Source organism: Dromaius novaehollandiae, chromosome 13 (assembly GCF_036370855.1).
Source record: "Dromaius novaehollandiae isolate bDroNov1 chromosome 13, bDroNov1.hap1, whole genome shotgun sequence".
In the NCBI taxonomy this organism is placed as follows: domain Eukaryota; kingdom Metazoa; phylum Chordata; class Aves; order Casuariiformes; family Dromaiidae; genus Dromaius; species Dromaius novaehollandiae.
Window position 1 is genome coordinate 13,255,574 of NC_088110.1, and position 19,550 is coordinate 13,275,123.

The following is a 19,550-nucleotide window of genomic DNA, read 5'->3' on the forward strand; positions in this document are numbered from 1 at the left end:
ATAACAGTCACTTTGCCACATGTTAAATTATTAGGGCTAATGTACTAAAAGTTTAGTACTGTAACTATAACTTGCATTATTTTGCAATTGTATGTAGTTGGAATGAAAACTCAGTGTGCTTATACCATTAGTGCATTATGCAGTACGTTTAAAAGGTACTTGTCACCTTACAGAGCTATTTTAATACAAGCCGTGAGCTACTCAGGACCTGCTGTTTGAAAGAGCAGGCCCTCTGCCATCCTTCCACAGCACTTGACCCCTTTTCCCCAAGAGTACCAGGAAACCGAAAGAATATTCCTGCTTGCGATGCTGAAGAAAAGCCCTTCAGGGGCTGACAGAGTTTGTTTTCCCGCATCCGTGGGTTTGTGACAGCTCTTGATTACAAGGTGGGGAGAGAGAGGGGGAGAGAAAGTGTGTGTTTTGAAATGTAAATGAGCAAATGAACTTCAGCGAGGGAGGGGGAAATGAGTAATAACGGTAGGGCTGATGTTGTCTGTTAAGCGGGGGGAAAGCAGCCATAGCCGTACTGTGCTGTAGCTGCTCCCGGCTGGGTTCAGGTTCGGTTTAGAAGGTGCGCTGGGCCGAGCGCTGAGGCTGGCGCAGGGAGCAGCGCCAAGGCCCAGGCTGCTGCGGGGCCCACACGGAGCCCATGGCGGTACGCACCCCCCGCGGGGACCCCTTGGGCCTGGGGCTGCCACCAGAGCCCGGGGCCTCCCCCGCCGAGAGCCGCTGGGGCGACCAGGAGCCGGCAGCGCAGGTGGGTGGTGGCGCGAGGGCCGGCGGGGAGCCGGGCCGGGCCTGAGGTGGTGGCAGCGCGGGGCGGCAGTGCTCAGCGGCCCCTGAGGAGCCCGGTGCAGCCGGCTTTCTCACATTTCTCACGTTTTGTGGTATTTCTCTGTGTCTCAGGGTGGGGAGAGGCTGTGGGAAGTGGGGGGCTGAAAAGCTCTGCCTTGCTTTAGGTGTGTAACGAACATTCATGTGTCATTTGTGTTCCGTGCGATTGGGGTTTTCCTGTCACTCGCACCGACACGTGCTGGCCAGGGATGAGCCGACTCCCAGATTACTGCAGAAAAGCCTTTGAAAATACTTCTCTCATGAAACGTGAAATGCGGTGGTCTTGGCTAAACAGTATAACCCCAGGCTTTAAAGTACTGACATTTAGTGAGCCGGGAACTAGCCAGAATCAATAAAACACTTAAAGATTTTTGAAAGTCATGAGGGAGACTTAATGAGATTTAATGACAAATCTTACTTTGTGTGAGAGAAGTAAGAACCAGGGGAGAAAAAAAAGAAACAAAGCCCAAAACAACCACGATCTTCTTCCCCTCCAGAAAAATAAAAGTAAGATCCAAATCCAGAAACCTTTCTTTCTGGACCAGGCAGCAATTTACCTAATTAGCTCCAGTCCGGTACCAGAAACGGAGGCCAGGTCTCCCAGGCAAGTGGAATTTAAAAACTTCTGCTTGGCTTATTGCTCTCCTGCTCCCTCTTGTGGACTAAACGGTCAAAAACTAATTTCAAGGGAAAATACTCCTAAATTTTGTTCTATTCATTTACAGATCCAGTTTAAAATTCTAAGAGGACACAGCAATACTGTGAGCTCCTGCCATTTTTGCTTTGAAGACACAAAAATACTTTCATGCTCTTACGATAGAACAGTGAAGCTCTGGGTATGTTATAAATGTAACAACGATGATTTCCAAAACCAGAACATCTTAAAGCTGAAATCGAACAGGCAATATCATACAGGTGTGGAGACTGACTGACTCATCTTGGGGCCTTCTAAAGATATTTTACAGATGTTTAAAAATATCAACTGTAAAGGTTTTACAGTAACAAATAATAAAACTTTTATTTTGTACTTTTAATATTCTTCAACATTAAGGGTGACCCTTGTAAGCATCTGCAGCATACACTGGGTCAGAGCTCTAGTTTATTAATATTTCAAAAGTGAATTTTGATTCACAAAGCTTACTCTTTTTCACCTGGAAGTTCCTTTTTCTGATTTTTTTTTTTTTTTTTTTTTTTGTGTTTGGCTTTTTGTAGAGAAGCAGTAGAGGTTAGGGATTGTGCAAGAGTTACCAGCATGGCTGTGATGCTGCCACACCTGTCACTTGCTTTTTCAAGTTGCACCCTTCATTTCCTTTCTCCTCCAATACCCTTAGCTGGTTTTATGAAGTTAGCTAGGGTTTCCCTAAAACTCCAACTGCACTGGGCATGGCAACAGCAAGATCTGAAATGGGGAGATGTACAGATTCTGGGTGATCAAATCTAAATTTATTCTAAAAGATAGCTTGGAGGCATATGGTTATGTGAGCCCTTGAATTTTATGCAAGCAGCTGACTGTTTAGCTGTGCTAAATAGATTGAAGGCACTGAGATGTAGCATATATTAAACAGTCATGACTTGATTCAAGAATTGGTAATGAGTTATGGTAATGCCTTAGTATCATATGAATACAGATAGATGAAATAATCTCATAAGAAGATCTAAGGTATTGCATTCTTACCAGTGCAGTAGTAGGTTTCTGCCATAATCAAAGTCTTTTTTTCAAAGGTACTGAAAAAGCAACAAGAACCCCCAAAGCGTACAAAGTCCAGGCAGCTCCCTAGTTAGTACCGTTGTGTTATCCAAGAGCTGTGGATCCAAGAGATCAGGAAGGCTAGAATGAGAAAGTGAACAACCCCTTCTTTTAATGATCAGTTCTGAAGCACCTCACCTTCCAGTGGAGATCTTAAAGAAATATTGTAGATAGGAGAAATATAAATAAAGGTATCTCAACAAGTTAGTCATGGTATTTTCAATTTAATGTTTATAACTGTCAGATTGATAGTTATACTAACATTCCTGCTGTATCTGAACTCAGAACTCGAATTTATATTTTTCTATTTTTAGTGAAATATGATTATGCCATCTTATATGTAAATGAACTGAAATCAAGACCTGGAAATAATCACATAATCCATTAATTTTTCTAAAGCAGAGTAGATCCACTAATGTTCTTCTTTTTGCTGAAAAGACTATAGTGTGCCACTTACGGGAAGTGTAGAAAGATTAGTCTGTGTCATAAGTTTTGTTCATCTTTGTCATTATTATCCAAGAAAGTTTTTTTTCAATGCTTCTTGAGTGATACTTATTTTTCAGAATGTATCTAAAAGTATTTGCCTGAATCTTGTGAACTTTGTGATACCAACCTATAGGCAAGACTATTTTAATATATCTTGATAAGCTTTATTTGGTCTCGACCAGCTTAGTTTCCTCCTGCAGAAACAGCAATGGGAACTCAGGAGAGTGCAGGCGTGATCGTGGGGGGCCCTGATAATTTCACTTTGGAGTTCCTTTTTTTCCCTTGAAAGAGTAGGTATCAAATGACTGAGTGTACTGAAAGAGCATTTGAAGTTCCTCTTGAGAACAGAAAGTGTCTCACTGACAGTGCACACACATCTTTTAGAAAACAAAGATTGATAAGGTGCACAGTAGACATAGACTAGATAAGACTAGAAGGGCAGTTCCCACTGCAAGGCTTTTTTGACTCAGAAAAACAGAACAAGAACATATGGTAAGTTTGATCTATTTTTTTTTCTTCCATCTTAGAGACATACCTCATGATTCTCGTGTCAGTTATTAGACTCCTAGGGCATTGACACACATTCAGAAAATAAGTGAAAAAGTGAAAAATAAATTCACTTTCCCTCCAATTTTGTGTGTTACTGAGAGCTGCCAACTTAGCAGGATAGCTCCTTCAAATGGAAGTCCCTGTAAAGAAGCAGCTGCTCTAGATCTTAGACTTTACAGTTCATATTAAAAATGTGAAGAGGAGACAGAGTTGCAAAATTTTCTTCACATGCTGAAAACAAGTGAAAGAACACGTATGCAATGAAGGCAGTTTATGTTGCCTGATTACAGACAGATTCTGAAACCTCTTGGTACTTTAACAAAGATCTGTTGAAATCATTGGAATAATCACAGAGGATTATTTACCTAGATGAAGATATGATGGCTGATCCTGTGATATTTTGATCTTTGAGTTATTCTGCATGTCAGCAGCCCTATTTTTTTTTTGTTTTTCATATATACATTCAGGCACTATGATCCATTTGTAAAACTTGATTCATTTTTATTTGTATTACCACAGAATCTCAAAGCTTTAGTCGTGGACTAGGACTGCACTGTACTTAGGACTTTATAAATGTAGAAAAAAAGATGGTCTCATCCTGAAAGCACTTACAACTCTCTGTGTGACAGACAACAGATAGATAGTGATGGGAGGGAGATAACAGAGTTCTGGGTGTGATAGATGAAGGACTCTGTTTCAGTTATGTCAGGCTTGAGATGATGAGAAGGAATAGAGAGTCTGAGATTTTTATACAGAGAGAAGGAACTGTAAGTAGAGAGGTAAATCTGTGAGTTGTCAGTATGAGGCTGCTATATAAGTTCATGTTTGTTTGTGAAAGGCTACGCAGAAGTGAGACATAGCGAATAAGACATGGGAATTAGGGACAGACTTTGTGAAACAGGCACAGAAATTTAGAGGAGAGGACAACTTTGATGGCATTCTTAAAGAGCAGTTAGACAGGAAAAGAGACAAGAAAGAGGGTTATGGGAAACAAATAAAGATTTTGGGAGGTTGAGCATCATCTTCACTGTACAAGGGAGCTTTCAGAAAAGATGACAATAGAGTATTTTTCTGAGTTTTGAGCAGGAAGAAATTGCTACAGATTCTGTGAGAGTGGTTTCAGTAAGGCACAAGGGTTCAAGCCAATCTGAAGAGGTTTTATGCTGAAGTTGGAAGAACGAACACCAGACAGCACTTGTAGTTGGCCTGTTTGATGCCTTGGAGATGAAATGGATGCTATTTGGAGAGATAAGTAGGGCTTGACTGAAGACAAGGGGTTTTTTTATTTGCTTGCTTTTAGGATGGAAAGCAGTAAAATGTGCCTTTATTATGAAAAATGAGAAGAGAGTGAGAGATAGGATACAAGGAAGATCACTGGATTGAATGAGAGGATAGTGGAAAGAAGGACACCTGCATTTCTGCATTTTTGCTGGGCAAGAGAGTAATGTCGGAAATAAAAGGGAAACAAGGCAATCTGTTCTGGGGGAGGATCACACATTACATCAGTTTTCTTGTGAATTAAGTGGAGGAAACGAAGGCAGGAAGGGAGGAGTAAATCAGAGATGAGGAACAGGTGATTTGGATCATTGGTGTGAGATTCATTTCCTCTCAAGAAATACACTTTACCCAGGAGGATGACATACATAAAGGAGAGCAGAATGATTTGTAGTGGAAGAAGTCAAGCTGATCATAGCGGTTTCACCTGAGCTGCAGTATCAGAGTAGGAGCAGAGGCGACAGTTGCTGGGTATGAGATAAAACTCATTGTTACTTCTGTTATCTTTTATTACTTCTGTAATCTTTGTAGTACAATCCTTTATCTGTATTGTGGTAATACACAGGAGTTCAGTTAAGGACTTTTGGTCGGTTCTGTACAAACAGAATAAAAAGACAGTTTTGACATTGACGCCTAGCCAAGGCTGGTGCAGAAGCAGCTGGGGACAGGCAGACTGGGAAATGCAAGGAGGCAGTCGGCTTCATGGCATTGGTGAGAATGACTGGCAGTGGTTTGAACACAACAGTGTTTAGGACTGATTTTTGGGAGATGTATCTTTTGCAAGAATAAATTCTCATTTATATTTTCAGATTAGATGATACTAATGAGACTAACTTCACAGATCTCACATGCTTTGCTTTACCTTGTTTTTGTGGAGCTTTGTATTTTTTCATGGAATAGCAAAATATTTTCTAATCAAATTCCTTTGGATTTATTCAAGGATATTGCCAAAGGTTTTCCTATTCAAGTTTTTGAAGAAGAACACACAGCTCCAATTTCTGAGTGCAACTTGAGTCCTGATGACAAAAGGTGACCTTTCTGCTGCATTTTATATCTATAAAAGGGGAGAGGCAGTGTTTTGTGTGATCTAAAGGTTCGATTTTACTGCATGCAGAAACACATTGGACAAAATTTAGAACAAATCAGTTACTTTTTCAATCCTTTAATTGTTTTCCTAACTTTTACTATATCAGATTCAAACTTCTTTTCCTTACATTTATGCTCCACTATAAGTAGTTCTACTATCATTTTATCTTACATCTCTCTTTCTCCATACGTTCCTGCTGATTCTCGCTTTGTCTCTGTACTTTCATGTATGTTGCCCATACCCTGGTAGCCGTCTGTCTACTGCCAGACTCCTTCACCCTCATGTGCTGCCATTAATCTCACCTTGTTCTCACCTACAATTTGTACTGGAGCTCTTAAATTTTTTCTACTTATGCTTTGCATTTATCTACTGAAGAAAATAAGAATTTTTTTATTGCCTTAAATGTATGTTGGAATAGTCCAATGGATTATAGCCTATTTTGGGGTAAAAAAAAATGTCCAATACTGCTTGTGAGTTATACAGGGCTTGAAATGTATCTTTACTGTATGTTCTGAAAGGGGCATATAAATATATACCACTTATATAAAAGAAAAACATTGAATTAGCCTAGGTTCAGAGGTTCTTCCATCAGTGATATTTACACCTTCGTAAAAGTTCTCCTCTGTCTGTATTGTGTATTAATATTCTACAGCCTTTCCATTCAGCCTGTCCTGTCAGTTCGAGAAGAAATGCGTTTTATCCAGTGTCAATCTGTGCACATAATAATTAAAGCGACTGCAGCATATATTAACATTTGGTTAAGTAGGTCATGCAGTGCCTCCAGGGGTACTAGCTGGCATATTTTATCATAAAGTCAAAGTTTAAATCAATTTTTGTCAGGTCGGACTTTTTTGGACAGTGAATAGTGCATATGTTAAGCTGCCTGTTGCCGTCGTGTATGTTTCTGAAATTGCTAAACAGCAAGTAAAATATCATTCTGTGGTGCTCTGGAAACTACTTCCCAATCAAAAACACTACCAGTTCATAAGCTGAATGTGTCCTCTTGTGTTGCGTGTGCCCATTTAGGAGCAGAGATTATATTGGTTGCAGGAAGTATATACACATAGAGAGAAAATAAGCAATTTAAATAATGTAATTGTATTTTTTATTTGTGAGAATATTAATGAATAAAGTTTCGTGGGCAAAGTGTATAAAGATGGCATTTTATGAACTTGGTCAAAAACTTGGAAAAAAAAAAGCCACAATGCTACTAAAAATATTTGTCATATCCTGTGACATTCAGAATAAATGTTATTTTAGATATCTGGGAATATTTTAATAGCACTGTGGGAGAGAAATTTATTTTGACCTCCCATTTCATGGAGACCTGCCAGTTTCTAGTAAACTTTATTGAATAGCTTTGTTGTGTAATGTGGCTTTGTGTCTGTGCAGAGCAGCATCTGTGGTAGAGGGTTACCCAGCAACATAACCACTGAAAATGCAAAAAACCCCGTAGTGACAAGAGCGCTTCACATTCATTACAGAAAAGACATCATAATGGCTTTAAAATTATTCTAAAGTTAGGAATAATTAAATATCTTGGAATAGTATGAAATAAAAATGAGTTGACTGCTTGCATTGAAAATTACAGATGTGATATTTTTATTATTAGTTTCTAGCTGAAATATAAAGAATCTTTTTTTAAACTAAGCTATGCAATATTTTTTGCTGCAGTGTTTAAAAATTTATTTTAAATTAGTGGGTGTGAGGATGTCAAATCATTGTCAGAATTAAATGTTGTCATGTGTTTTTTAAATATGTCCTTTTAAGTGAAAACTGATTGCTATTTTCATTAACATGCTTCATTTTTAGAGTGATAACATCATCATATGATAACACTGTCAAGGCTTGGGATATGGAAACAGGAAAAATGCTTGTATGTATCCTTTGGAATACATCTTGCAGAAGGTATAATTATAAAATTCAGGTTCATTGCTTTGTTACTGATGAAGAAATAACAAAATGTTCTTTTTTTAGCGCAATATAATGCAGTTGAGGTAGGTAGGCTTGATTTCTAGTCCCAGATTTGATACTGATTAATTGCTAGATCTTGGGTAAGTCCCTTAATAAACATATCTCAGCTATTGCAGATACAAATGAGTATAATAATAATAACCTTCCTCAGAAAATATTTTTAAGATTGATTAATTTAACATCTTAGGGTTTGGGCAGGGAAGCCTTATCTAATTTTAAGTTTATTGCTAATGCAGAAATAGAAGTTGACTGAAAAAATGGATATAAATGCATCTACCAGGATTCACAAAAAATAAAGTAATAGCAAAAGGCTTCCTTCTGAGCTTGCTTACAGATAATAGAATGTTTGTTGTAAAGCAGTCTTATCTCTAACCCTTAAGCATGTTTCTGAAACCTTTTATTTTCTTCTTTAGTGGACAATAGAACATGAAGGCATTGTAACTTCATGTAATATTTCTTCGGATGGTAAATATGTGGTTTCTGGTTCAGACAGAGAAAATGCCATACATATTATTGATGCAGCAAGTGCAACAGTGGTGGCACACGTCCAAGGTAAGACTTACAACTTTTACATCTTGTTTGTGCAGTTCTTGAATTTTTTGTTTGCTTACAAAAAAGTTAGAAAATCTGGTTAATTCAAAGTCAGATTCACATATCCTTACTTGGGAAAGGCAAAAGAAACTTCTTGTTTCTTGTCTTTTAAGACATTAAAATCAGATTTTTTCAGAATAGGCTTATAAAAATGAGATTACGGGTGAAAATTAGATCAGCAGTGATTCTTTTTGGAAGCATAATTCCCCTTTGGAGATAATTTCACTAATGAGACCTCAGTCCAACCAGGTTTCTACAGCAGACTGTAGGTCAGGGAGTTTGACACTCCTGCAGAATCAGCCCTAAATATGTCAGCCATCTTATGAGTGTAAAATCAGCATATGCTTAACATGCTTTTGTGAATCAGAGACTGATAGTTAAATCATTGGGGCTTAAAAATAAAAGGTGCAACAAACGGGTCATAATAGCTCCATTAGAACTTTCTCCTTAAAATGACACTGTAAGAACATATTTTGTTTACATTACTGTAATAGGGCTATTTGTATAAGTGTAATTACCTGCTTAAGTGCTTCCTAAGAGTCTCAGTAGTTAACTGTCATTGCCATTATGGTGCCACACTTAGGGACTTATTTTTGGGAGAGGAGCTGATATATAAGTTACTGCAGAGCAGCATGTGAGCTTGCTGCATATTATCTATGTATGTTAGCTGCCTGGGTATATGTTCTTAATTCATATCATCTGCAGTAAATGAGAAACACTTTATTCTTCTTTCCTTGAAAGGTAAGTGAGGAGGTGCCCTAGCCAGTGCAGGATGGAATTTCGCAATGACAGTGTTTTGGAAACAGAGACTGATGCCTAGATACTAGCTGACGGGTAGTTCTGCCTTTCAGACCAGTATTCTGAGATCCAGATGTAGTTATTCAAAATAGGGAAGCAGCTTTACAAACAAGTAATAGTCTCATTTGATGATATTTGTATAGGTCATCACAAAAGTACAATCACAAGATGCTGCTTTGATCCCGATAACCAAAGAGTGATTTCTGTATCATACGATAAGACGATAAAGCTATGGGATATGATAACAAGATCCACCTCAATTACAATTAAAGAGTAAGGAACAATACTGTAGTTCATTATGCATAGGATTATTTTTATCTTTTACAATTATCAGTCAGTGAGATTTCTGATAAGATTTGTGCTAGAGAAAATAAACAATAATTGCTTGACTAAAGTATTTCCTTCTGTAAATAATTGAAAAATTGTATGTTGTTGTCTGCAAGCATTTCTAATGCTAATTTTCAGAACTTCTAGGTTCTTAGATATCAACAGTGGGAAGGGCAGAAGATATGCAATGTGGTACTGAAGTGTAAACTTCTGGTTTTATTTTCTACTAATTAGGAAAAATGCATAATCATTAACAAATGAGAACATAAATGTTACTTAGAATAATTTTTTTTTTAAGCATTATGGAGTGGAGCAAAAATAATGCAGAGGAAAATGAAAATACATCTCCATATTGAGAAAGGATAATTTATCACGTGTTCTTACAGACTGTTTTGCAGCATTTTTGTTTTGCTTTGAAACCAGATCACCATAGCCCTTCATAAAATGGATAGGGCTCAAAGTGACCACAAGACACTGGGAGATCTACTCTGTTCCTAAATGATCTTCCATGAAGCCTTCACAGCCTTCCAAACAACCTGTTTCGTGGCCTCACTATGCCGACTGTTAGAAAAATTTTCCTAAGCTAAATCATTTTGGCTGCAGCTTAAGTCCACATGCTTCTTTTTAGATCCGCTTTGGACATGGAGAGCATGTTATTTCCTTGTTTTCTTCCACACTTTTTTACATACTCAGGAACTTTTATCATGTCTACCAAGTCGTCTTGTTGGTAGGCTAAATCATCCTTATTCATTTAATGTTTAACTATTCCTTCCTAGTTTTCTGATCATTCTCATTGCTCATCTCTGAGATCTTTCCAACTGGTCCACATTGTTCTTGCAGAACTCTGATGTAGTCAATTGTTGCCATCCTTTAGTTGTGCACGTGATTATTTGTGTGTTAGTACAGAACATCTGACTGGACAAAACTCACCTGATCAGGTAGCTCACAGGTTAGATAATGGATTAAAACACTAACAATCTTTCTTATAAACTGCAGTGACTACAGCATTGTTTCCTGTGGAGACTGCTATAACCCTTTTATTTTCCTGACCATTTCTTTAATTTGTCAAGATCATTTTGATTTTTTAATTCTCTCCCCAGTATAATTGCACACCCCCTTTGGCTTCGTTGCACACCCCCTTTGGCTTCATTCAGCTGCATTCATTATCCCATTATCTATGTTGTTAATGGAAGTATGAAACAGTACTGGATTCAGGACAGATGCTGTGGACCCCAGCTCAATATGTACTTTCATTTTCACAGTGAACCAGTTATGACCACTCTCTGGGTGCAGAGATCACTTTTTCAGATCATTTTTCCTTACATGCTTATGGATAATGTCATGCACAGTGCCAAAAGCTTTGCTGAATCTCAGCTCCTGAAGCTTCACACGCCCTACCCTTACAACTCTCATAGAAGTCAGTATTACATTAAAACATTATGTCTATTCAGCCTCTCGTTATCATTTTAAGAAGGAAGAACGCAACGATGGAGATAACAAATCAGCTGTTAAAAGTATTAGCAATGGCTTTAAATAAACTCAACCAATTTAGCTTTGAATTATAAAACAATAATCAGAAAGAGTCTGCCTTTAAACAAAGTAATAAAATTGTCTTTTAAAGGATTAGGAATTACTTTGGATGGGAAATTCAATCTGGAACATTGTAATAATGTTTCTTTTAAATTGCAGTGACTACAGCATTGTTTCCTGTAAGAGATGCTCATCATCTTTTCCCCACTGTAGATTTCAGGAACCACCAGAACCCTCACCTCCCTCTGGAACTACCAGATTTCTTTTCCGACAGATAGCACTGCTTCCAAAGTTAGACTTTAATATGAAATTGATTAATCTTTTCCTCTGAGTGTTTGATTTTAAATTTACATATATCGATAGATGCATACTGTTTATTTAATGAGTAATGGGTGACTTTTTCAGTAACTTGCTTCTAATAAAATGTGGTTGTGTTGCAGCTATTAAACTATTTTTGTTAATCTGCATTCAACAGAAAAAAAATAGGTGGTCACTTCTCATTTAACAACTAGGGTTCAATCCTGGAAAATGACCTGAGCCAATAAGACATTTAAAGCCCATGCTGGCTTTGGGGCTGTTAGCAACTCCAGAGACTTAACAGAAGTCTTCACGTGGTTAAAATTCAGAATGTGCTTAGAGTGCTTTACTGGGTGCAGACAGAGTGCTCGGTGCTTGCAGGAGGATGTCCGAGAGATTTATAACAGTTACAAAAACTCACCATTCCAGTGTTTTTCATCTGTATTTCAGGGGACACACCAATGCTATCTCAGACTGCTGCTTTACCTCAGAGGGTCATTACTTGTGCACGGCATCCTGGGACAAAACCTTAAAAATATGGGATATAAAGACAGGGGAGTTTAGGTGTCATGGACCTATTTCCTTAAACCAAGGACATGAGGGTTCTGTTAGTTCCTGCCTTTTCAGCCAAGATGGTGAGTTATCTTATAGAACATCATCCATTTCATCTGATATAGGACATAGAGTGGTCACTTGTGTTTCATCTGATAACTCATATAAGTAATTAAATTATCATTTCCAAGATAACATGTTTTAATTAGGAAAAAATATGTCCATGTAATAAGTAAGCTGAAATTGATGGTCTGTGTTCTGCCTAACCAGACAACTGGAACTCTGCTTGACTGACATACCCATCAAGAGGTATAACCAAAGATCACAAATGAGTAAAGACACAATACTCTGTTACAGGATTAACTTAGCACTTGCTGGTATTCTCCCAACACTGAAGATTAGTCAAACACTGTGTTCAGTAAATGCTTTACTGATCTGTACTGTTTAGGAAAATGTGTACATCTTTGATAGTACCTCCAGAAGTAAAGCTGCTTCCTAAGGCAAACAACATTTGGCAGTAAGGTGAAACTTCTGAAAAGCTTCATAGCATGCTCTCCGGTACACTGGTAGAGAACAAAGTCTATGTACTATCTTCAAAGCAGTTGATATTTATGAGTTATAGCAAGACAATTTGTCACCTGGAACTTGATGGCTACTTGCTGCTCAGGTGAATAGGAAGAAGAGCGGGTCTCTCCAGTTCACCTGAGCAGAGGTAGTGGGGAGCTATTCCTTGTGTGTTTTCTTTCGTTAGTTCACAGACAAATGCTGGTCCCTCCACAAACGTTAAATCAGTGTTACCGCAAGTTGCTGTTGTACTGAAACAGCTTCTCTTCTCTTTACTGGGATTGTCCAATAAGAATTTCTATACATTGTAATTTAGTTGGCTGTTTCCTTCTGCAACTTCATATCTGAATGCTGCAGTAAGGACAACTCTTCAACTGCTGATGCCTGGTTAACCTGCAGTCCTACCCAGACAGAGCCTTGTGAGTTAGGCGCCTCAAATACATAAACAAATAAACAAATAGCAAATTTGTGGGGAAGGACATATCTGTGGCTTGAAGACTTCCAACAGGGTAGCATGAATTGGCCTGGCAGAAACTGTTTTATACCAATGGGCCTATGAATATTGGAATCTGAATGCATCCTTTCCACATTAAACTCTTTACTTTTTTATTTTTATTCAAAGGTGACCTCACAATTCTAAAAATCTATTACATATTTTAACTTTTAAACAAAGTATCTCCTTAATTTTATAAGTCAACAAAATTTTCATGCATGTTTTTTTCACTCAGTTGTGTCTTTACATTTAGTATTCACAAAAACAAGAGCAAAAACAACAAACAGGAGAAAGGAACTTCTAGTATCTTGTTAAGGCATGACTAATAGTTAATTATTTAAATTTCATTAACAAGTCTGACTCACTGTTGTAAGGAGACTCTTTTATTTGTCGGTATGACAGAGCAAAGAAATAATACAGCATTCTGATTTTATATTTCAGCATCACTTGTTGTGTCTGGTGCATATGACAAAACCATAGCTATATGGGATACAGATGCAGCCTGTAAAAAGCTAAGCTTAAAGGTACTAAATTCCTATTTGGTCACTAGCTTGGTGAGAAGGTACAAAATACGTTGGTTGTATAAGAATATTGTGTATTTCCTTACCTGATAAATACCCTTGTCCGTCACTTTCAGTTATATGCAGAAATATATCCTGTATTTGTGTGATTTACATTCCTTCAGCAGTATATTCTTATACAATTACTTGCAAAGATATTTTCTTTGTCAAGCCAGTTATTAATATGCTATTGTGTTTCTTTTTTATGAACAAGCTCAGTTAATGATTATATTGAATGGAGTTGTGCCTCTGTTTTAGGGGATTATTTCCTCCAGCAAGCAACAAGAGCCTGGCTAGTGTGCACATGAGTTTTGCAATGTCACACTCTGTATGTGTGTGTGTTTACATGCTTGCCTATGCCTACAGAAAATGTTATGTTAAAAGGGAAACAGTCCAAAGATTCTAAGTACCAGTGCTGAGGTTGTCAGGCTTAACTCAGTCCCTAGGCTGCATATTACTGCTTATAGTGATGGGGACATGGTCCACCATGTTATAGTCCTTTCCAGGATGGACTATTCTGTGAATGAGGCAGCTATTCGGGGTTTAGTTTAGTGGGCCTCTTTTCTTCTTCCCCATCCATGGTACTACCACCCAAGGTTTGAGGGGGTAAGTAGTACATGCGTGAAACAAAAAAGTTCGAATCTCATCAGGTCTTTTGTGCCATCATGAATTTATTTTTTGCAAACATATCATGTTGTATTTAAATAGCTTTCATTTATTTCTTATTTTAGTGGAAACAATCCACAAGACTCCAACTAATGATCAGACACGTGGGTCAAAGAAAAGGATTAACAGTATTCATAAAGTCACATCCTTGCTTTTTACAAATGTTAATTTCACAGAAGTCAAAAATGTCAGATTTGCAACCTTGGCTTGTTCCTATCTTATGAAAGTATAATTTCAATGGCGGTGGGGGATGATGGGGACTTAATGCGTACAGTAGTTAAGGCTTAGTGAAAACACTCACCTTGATTTCATAATTAACAGTTGTCTTCGGTCTCAAACCACAAATACTCTAAGAAACCATTTGTGCAAGGGGGAGAGAAAATCCTGCGTCTGATGGGTCTTCCCGTCCTCCGTTTCCCTAGCAATGGTGGAATCTGTTATTTTCAAATGATTTAGTCCTAATATACACTGAGCAAGACTAGAATGTATACTAGACAAGAACTAAGCCTATTGTTCTCCATAAATTTGTAAATATTAGCAAACACACCTGGAATATCTTGGAAAAGTCTACTTTATTTCAAAGGCTTTTCAGCTTAAAAATGGCTTTCAACTTCTGTCTGCATTCAAGAGAGCATCTTTATACGGGAAAGCTTGTAAGCCTGGGCCTTGCTGCTATTGCCTTAAGTGTAAGCTTGCCTACCCTCCCGAACTGGAACTGCACTGATTAAACCTTTTGAACAGTCATACTACACGTTTTCCACCATCAAATTTCCCAGTTCACAGCAGTCAGTGTAAGTATCTCAGTTTCCCAGAAAATGAGAAGGCATCTGTTTAAATGCTAATATCTTTGTAACTATGGAGAATTCCAGTTTAGTATCTATGTCTTGGTATAAATATATTCTGTGCTTGTAACTAAATTTAAAGCACGTTTTAAAGATTCTGCCCTATAAAAGCACTTACATTTCATGAATGCACGTTTGCCTTTTTCTCTGTGATGGAAAAACAATATGTTTGTTCATCTTTTATTACGTATTTCTCAGGTGTGGCATTTGTCTATAAAATGGTGCTAAGCCTTCTTAAACTCTAGGAATTTTATGTATTAATTCCATTAGTTGGAGTAAATACTTTCTTTGTAGATACTTTGATTTTAACCTGTTTCTATTCTTATGGTAAGTCAGTGCTGTTAACCTCAAATCAGCTCTGCAGCTGGTGTGAGGACCAGGACATGCAATACAGCTGCTTGACTTGGCCTGCTTTCTAAACAGGTCTCCTTCCTTAGAAGTGGGGCAAAGCTGCTGTTTGTCTTCACAGCTCTTCTCTCTACTAGCACATGATAAACAGCCTCTATTTTTTAGATGGTGAGTGCTAGAAACCAATTCTCTCTCTTTGCAATTATTTAGGAAACAGATTAAAAAAAAAAAGAAGAGAGCTATGCAAAAATGGGGCTTAAACCCAGGGCAGCAGCGTAGATACAGGGCTTCTGACTGCTGCAAGTGGCAGTCTGCTTTCCGGAGACTGTAACAGCCACTGTTTTCAGGTATATATAAGAAAACATGAGCTTCATGGCAACATTTTTTCGTGACATGAGGCAGCACAGATAAGAATTTTCTCACTGCATGTCAACATGGATTTACAGTACAGATGGTTGCTTTTACTGTTATAAAAATAATTTTTTTTCTTTGGGTCATAATTAAATTTTGCTTTACTGTAGGGTCACGGGGACTGGGTGACAGATGTTGCAATTAGCAAAGACAAGAAATGGATTCTTTCTGCCTCAAAGGTATTTACTTATTTCCTAATAAGGTTTAGGGAGTTAAGTTATAAATGGATTTGAAGATTTTGTCCCTTGTCTTCAGCATTTGTTAGAAAAAAAAAAATGATAAAGTTGCTCATAAAACTAAGTTGTAATCAGTGATCATCTCAAGTAATTACAGAAATTCCTAAAAAAAAAGAATTATGTTTATTTTTGTTTTTTTAATATGTATATACAGTGTTAAAATTGCTAAAATTGTTTTCAAAAACATGATAGTTAAAAACAAACCCTCTCACTTGAGAAGTTTTCCTAAAGCATGTGTTTAATAACCCAAGTTTTATAGGTGATGGGACTTCATGAAAATGATGTAAATCACTGTTTTGGTAATGTATAAAGGTATCAAAACAATTGCTTTTTCTCAGGATTCTACTCTGAGACTGTGGAATGTAGAAATGATGGATCATATTCCTTCAGTGATAGAGAACAGAAAAGCAAGAGGCTCAAAAATAGCTCAGGTTCTATCTTTTATTGTTTAACCATACCTCATACTTCAATCAGAAATGAAATTTGAATGTTAGGGGAAAGCTATCTGATTTGCAAGTTGAAAACAGATTTATTTTGTTTGTTCTCTCCTTGAAAAGATCTTTGAATCCTTTATTAGGGGAGGGATGTAATAGTCACAGTCCTTTTCTTTCTTAAAACTGATCTTGGTAAGGACACCAATTTTCATATACAGGTGTGTTTCTGTTGTTAGAAAACACAGTAAGCCAAGTATGTGTAATTTTAAAACGTATATTTTGACTTTCTACACCTGATGCTTCTGCAAAGTAATATGCCTATTTAGAAGTATTATGAACCCGAGGCAGTAATATTCATGTGCTCATGGATATAAATCAGCTTATACCAATTCTGAAGGGTATCTTTTCAAAACTCAGCCTGCACGTGTCCTGGCTTCTAAGATATGAATTATAAATAGATAGATGTTAGGAAAGAGGAACATTAACAACCTTAATGCTATTGAAATATGCTTTTTATTATAGCCCTTCAACTGTTCTTGATAGTAGATTTGAAAGATAACTGTATGTTTTCCTCCCTGTTGACAGCCATTAAGTGAAATTGGATGAGAAATAACATTTATGGGTTTTTTTTGTATGAATCTAGTATTTTTATCGGACTTTCCTGTTGGTTATCAAGTTTTTCAAAAGCTCTGTTCAGCTTTTTAGACTTCAAAATAAGTTTTAGAAATGTGACAGCAGTGAAAATATGATGTACATTCCTAAAAGTATCAGTTGGTAAGACAGTTTAGTAAAAAAAAAACAAAAAAAAACCCCCAAAAAAAAGATTTTGACACATTCTAGCATATAGAACAACTAGAAAAATATCTGTCTCGTTAGCTTTTTTGGAGACGGTCTTATGAGCAGTGAAGTGGTAACCAATGTGATGTTGACTCTAATAGAAATTGATTAAACTTTCCTGAGTAGGCTTGCAATCAACAGCAAAACTTCTTTTCACTGACTACAGTGAGTTAATATTTTATTCAAAATGATTATACTATACAGCAGTTTCCATTTTTTTTGTATTTTTCTTACTGCATATCTTTTTAGTCAAAATTATTAGGTCAGATAACAGTCAGGTAAAGCATCATACTGTATTAGTTAAACCAGTATCACAGTCCACATAAAATACAGCTTTATTTAGAAAAACACACGCATCACAAGAGTAAATTTTGAGCAGCACTAGCTCCGTGTCAAGTTTATGACAGCTCTGTGTGCTGAGTGCCTCTGAAAAATCAGGCCTGCATCCGTGTGTGTATAAACAGCTGAGCTTCCCCGAGTGAAATAATGCATAGCTGACACAAGCGATTAACTGAAATATCATTTCTGTTATATTTACACTAGTGTGAAGAATGTGAAAAACCTTTCTTACGCCTGCATTGCAGTGACTCTCAAATGATAACCAGGTGCGTATTCTGTCGTCTGTCTTCTCCAGTGAGGAATATTTTGCCACTGCCACCTTCTGTTTCTCCTGATCTTTAAACTCACCTAGCAGTCCTGAGATGTTAACACATTTAAATATATAAATGGAGTGCTTACGTTTAATATATGTACTGCATATATAAAGCTATGGGTTTCCTCTGAACTTGCTCTACTCTGGTGCCCTGTATAAACAAAAAGAAAATATGTTGTACTAGTGCATGGAACAGTTGTGACATAGCCTTACAATACAACAGGTGAAGAATAAAACCCCTAGGAGCTAAAATTTATTTACACTGCTAGAATATAAAATTACTTCCTTGTCCTTTGGTAAATTTTAAACAATTTTAAATTAGTATATTAGTTACAAGTTCAATTTACTTATATAAACCATTCTTTTTTACTATGGGACACAAAGAGTGTGTCCCATAGTGAATGGGCTCTCAGTGGCCATCAGAAAGAGTTCTGTGAGTAAAACCGTGAATAAAATCATGAACTTCTTACTAACTTCATACTAACATTTTGCCATACCGCTTACAAAAATGTTGTAAAGGAGCTTTCAGTCATGAGAGTAAGTTGTAGTCCATGTCTGACGTGATGCAGGACAAATTACTTCTGTGTGAGAAAGGCTCGCCCCAGCAAGGAGCAGGGCATTTTTACCACCCCTTCTCAGCAACACCCCTGAGAGGATTATATCTATTACTATATGTGAGAATGTCAATTAATAAAAGATTAAGTGTTTCAAAATGTTTGAAAGCCTTATTCCTTTAAAAAAAAAAAAGTTTGCATGTTTGCACCCTTTTCAATATTTTTTCTGAAAGGAACTTAAAATACCTGGAACATGGCATGTGCCAGCCTGGAATGCAGCTAAGCTGTGGAATAGAAAGAAATCTATTATAAGTAGGTAGTTTTGTTTTTGGGTTTTTTGTTTTTTTTGTTTTTTTTTAATTATGAGAGTTGTGTAGCAACAACTACCCTTGAATCTAAGGTCAAACGAGAAGTATTCCTAAGAATGCTGTTTTACACAGATTTACAGCTTTGAATAAACACTGGGTGATAAGTTGCATTATTTTCCAACATTCTCTCCCCCTCTTTACTAAATTAAATATCATTGTTTTGTTATGGAAGCTTAAAGAAAATGTCATCTATGTGCGCTTGATGTTATTTTTTTATGGAATACATAAAATATGCATGTTTTATTGCTGGAGAAATTCACCTTGAATGTAGCTAGTAATACTGAACTTACTTCCGTATGTTTGAAATGATTAGTCCTAGAATAATTAAATAATGTTATGATATTAAAATTGAGAATGTTCTTTGTTTCTCTCTCCTTACCATTTCAAATGAAAAAACACTGAAACTGGGGGAAGGAAACAGCTGTTCTACAGCGTATTGGTTCATTTTACATTAGTAATGGGAATGGGTTGGAAATTTTCTTTTGGATGAATCTTTTAAAATTATTATTTCCCAAATTACGGAAAATGGGTAAAATGG

General features: G+C 37.0%; 1 protein-coding gene across 1 annotated transcript; it reads left to right on the forward strand.

The window, feature by feature from the left end:
• The first annotated feature begins 435 nt into the window (after window positions 1–435).
• Window positions 436–19,472, forward strand: WDR88 (WD repeat domain 88). Its single transcript, XM_026107604.2, has 11 exons — window positions 436–757; window positions 1,560–1,670; window positions 5,832–5,920; window positions 7,791–7,854; window positions 8,366–8,504; window positions 9,485–9,614; window positions 11,946–12,130; window positions 13,546–13,628; window positions 16,042–16,110; window positions 16,506–16,598; window positions 17,982–19,472. The coding sequence occupies exons 1-11, from the start codon at window positions 650–652 to the stop codon at window positions 18,117–18,119; spliced, it is 1,209 nt and encodes a 402-aa protein (XP_025963389.1). The 5' UTR covers window positions 436–649; the 3' UTR covers window positions 18,120–19,472.
• The last annotated feature ends 78 nt before the right edge of the window (window positions 19,473–19,550 follow it).

Excerpts from the sequence above, each read along its gene's own strand:
- WDR88 (XM_026107604.2), top strand. The coding sequence starts at position 650 with ATGGCGGTACGCACCCCCCGCGGGGACCCCTTGGGCCTGGGGCTGCCA. Across the intron at positions 12,131-13,545 it reads CTGCCTTTTCAGCCAAGATG|CATCACTTGTTGTGTCTGGT; the intron begins GTGAGTTATCTT and ends TTTATATTTCAG. Across the intron at positions 16,111-16,505 it reads GGATTCTTTCTGCCTCAAAG|GATTCTACTCTGAGACTGTG; the intron begins GTATTTACTTAT and ends GCTTTTTCTCAG.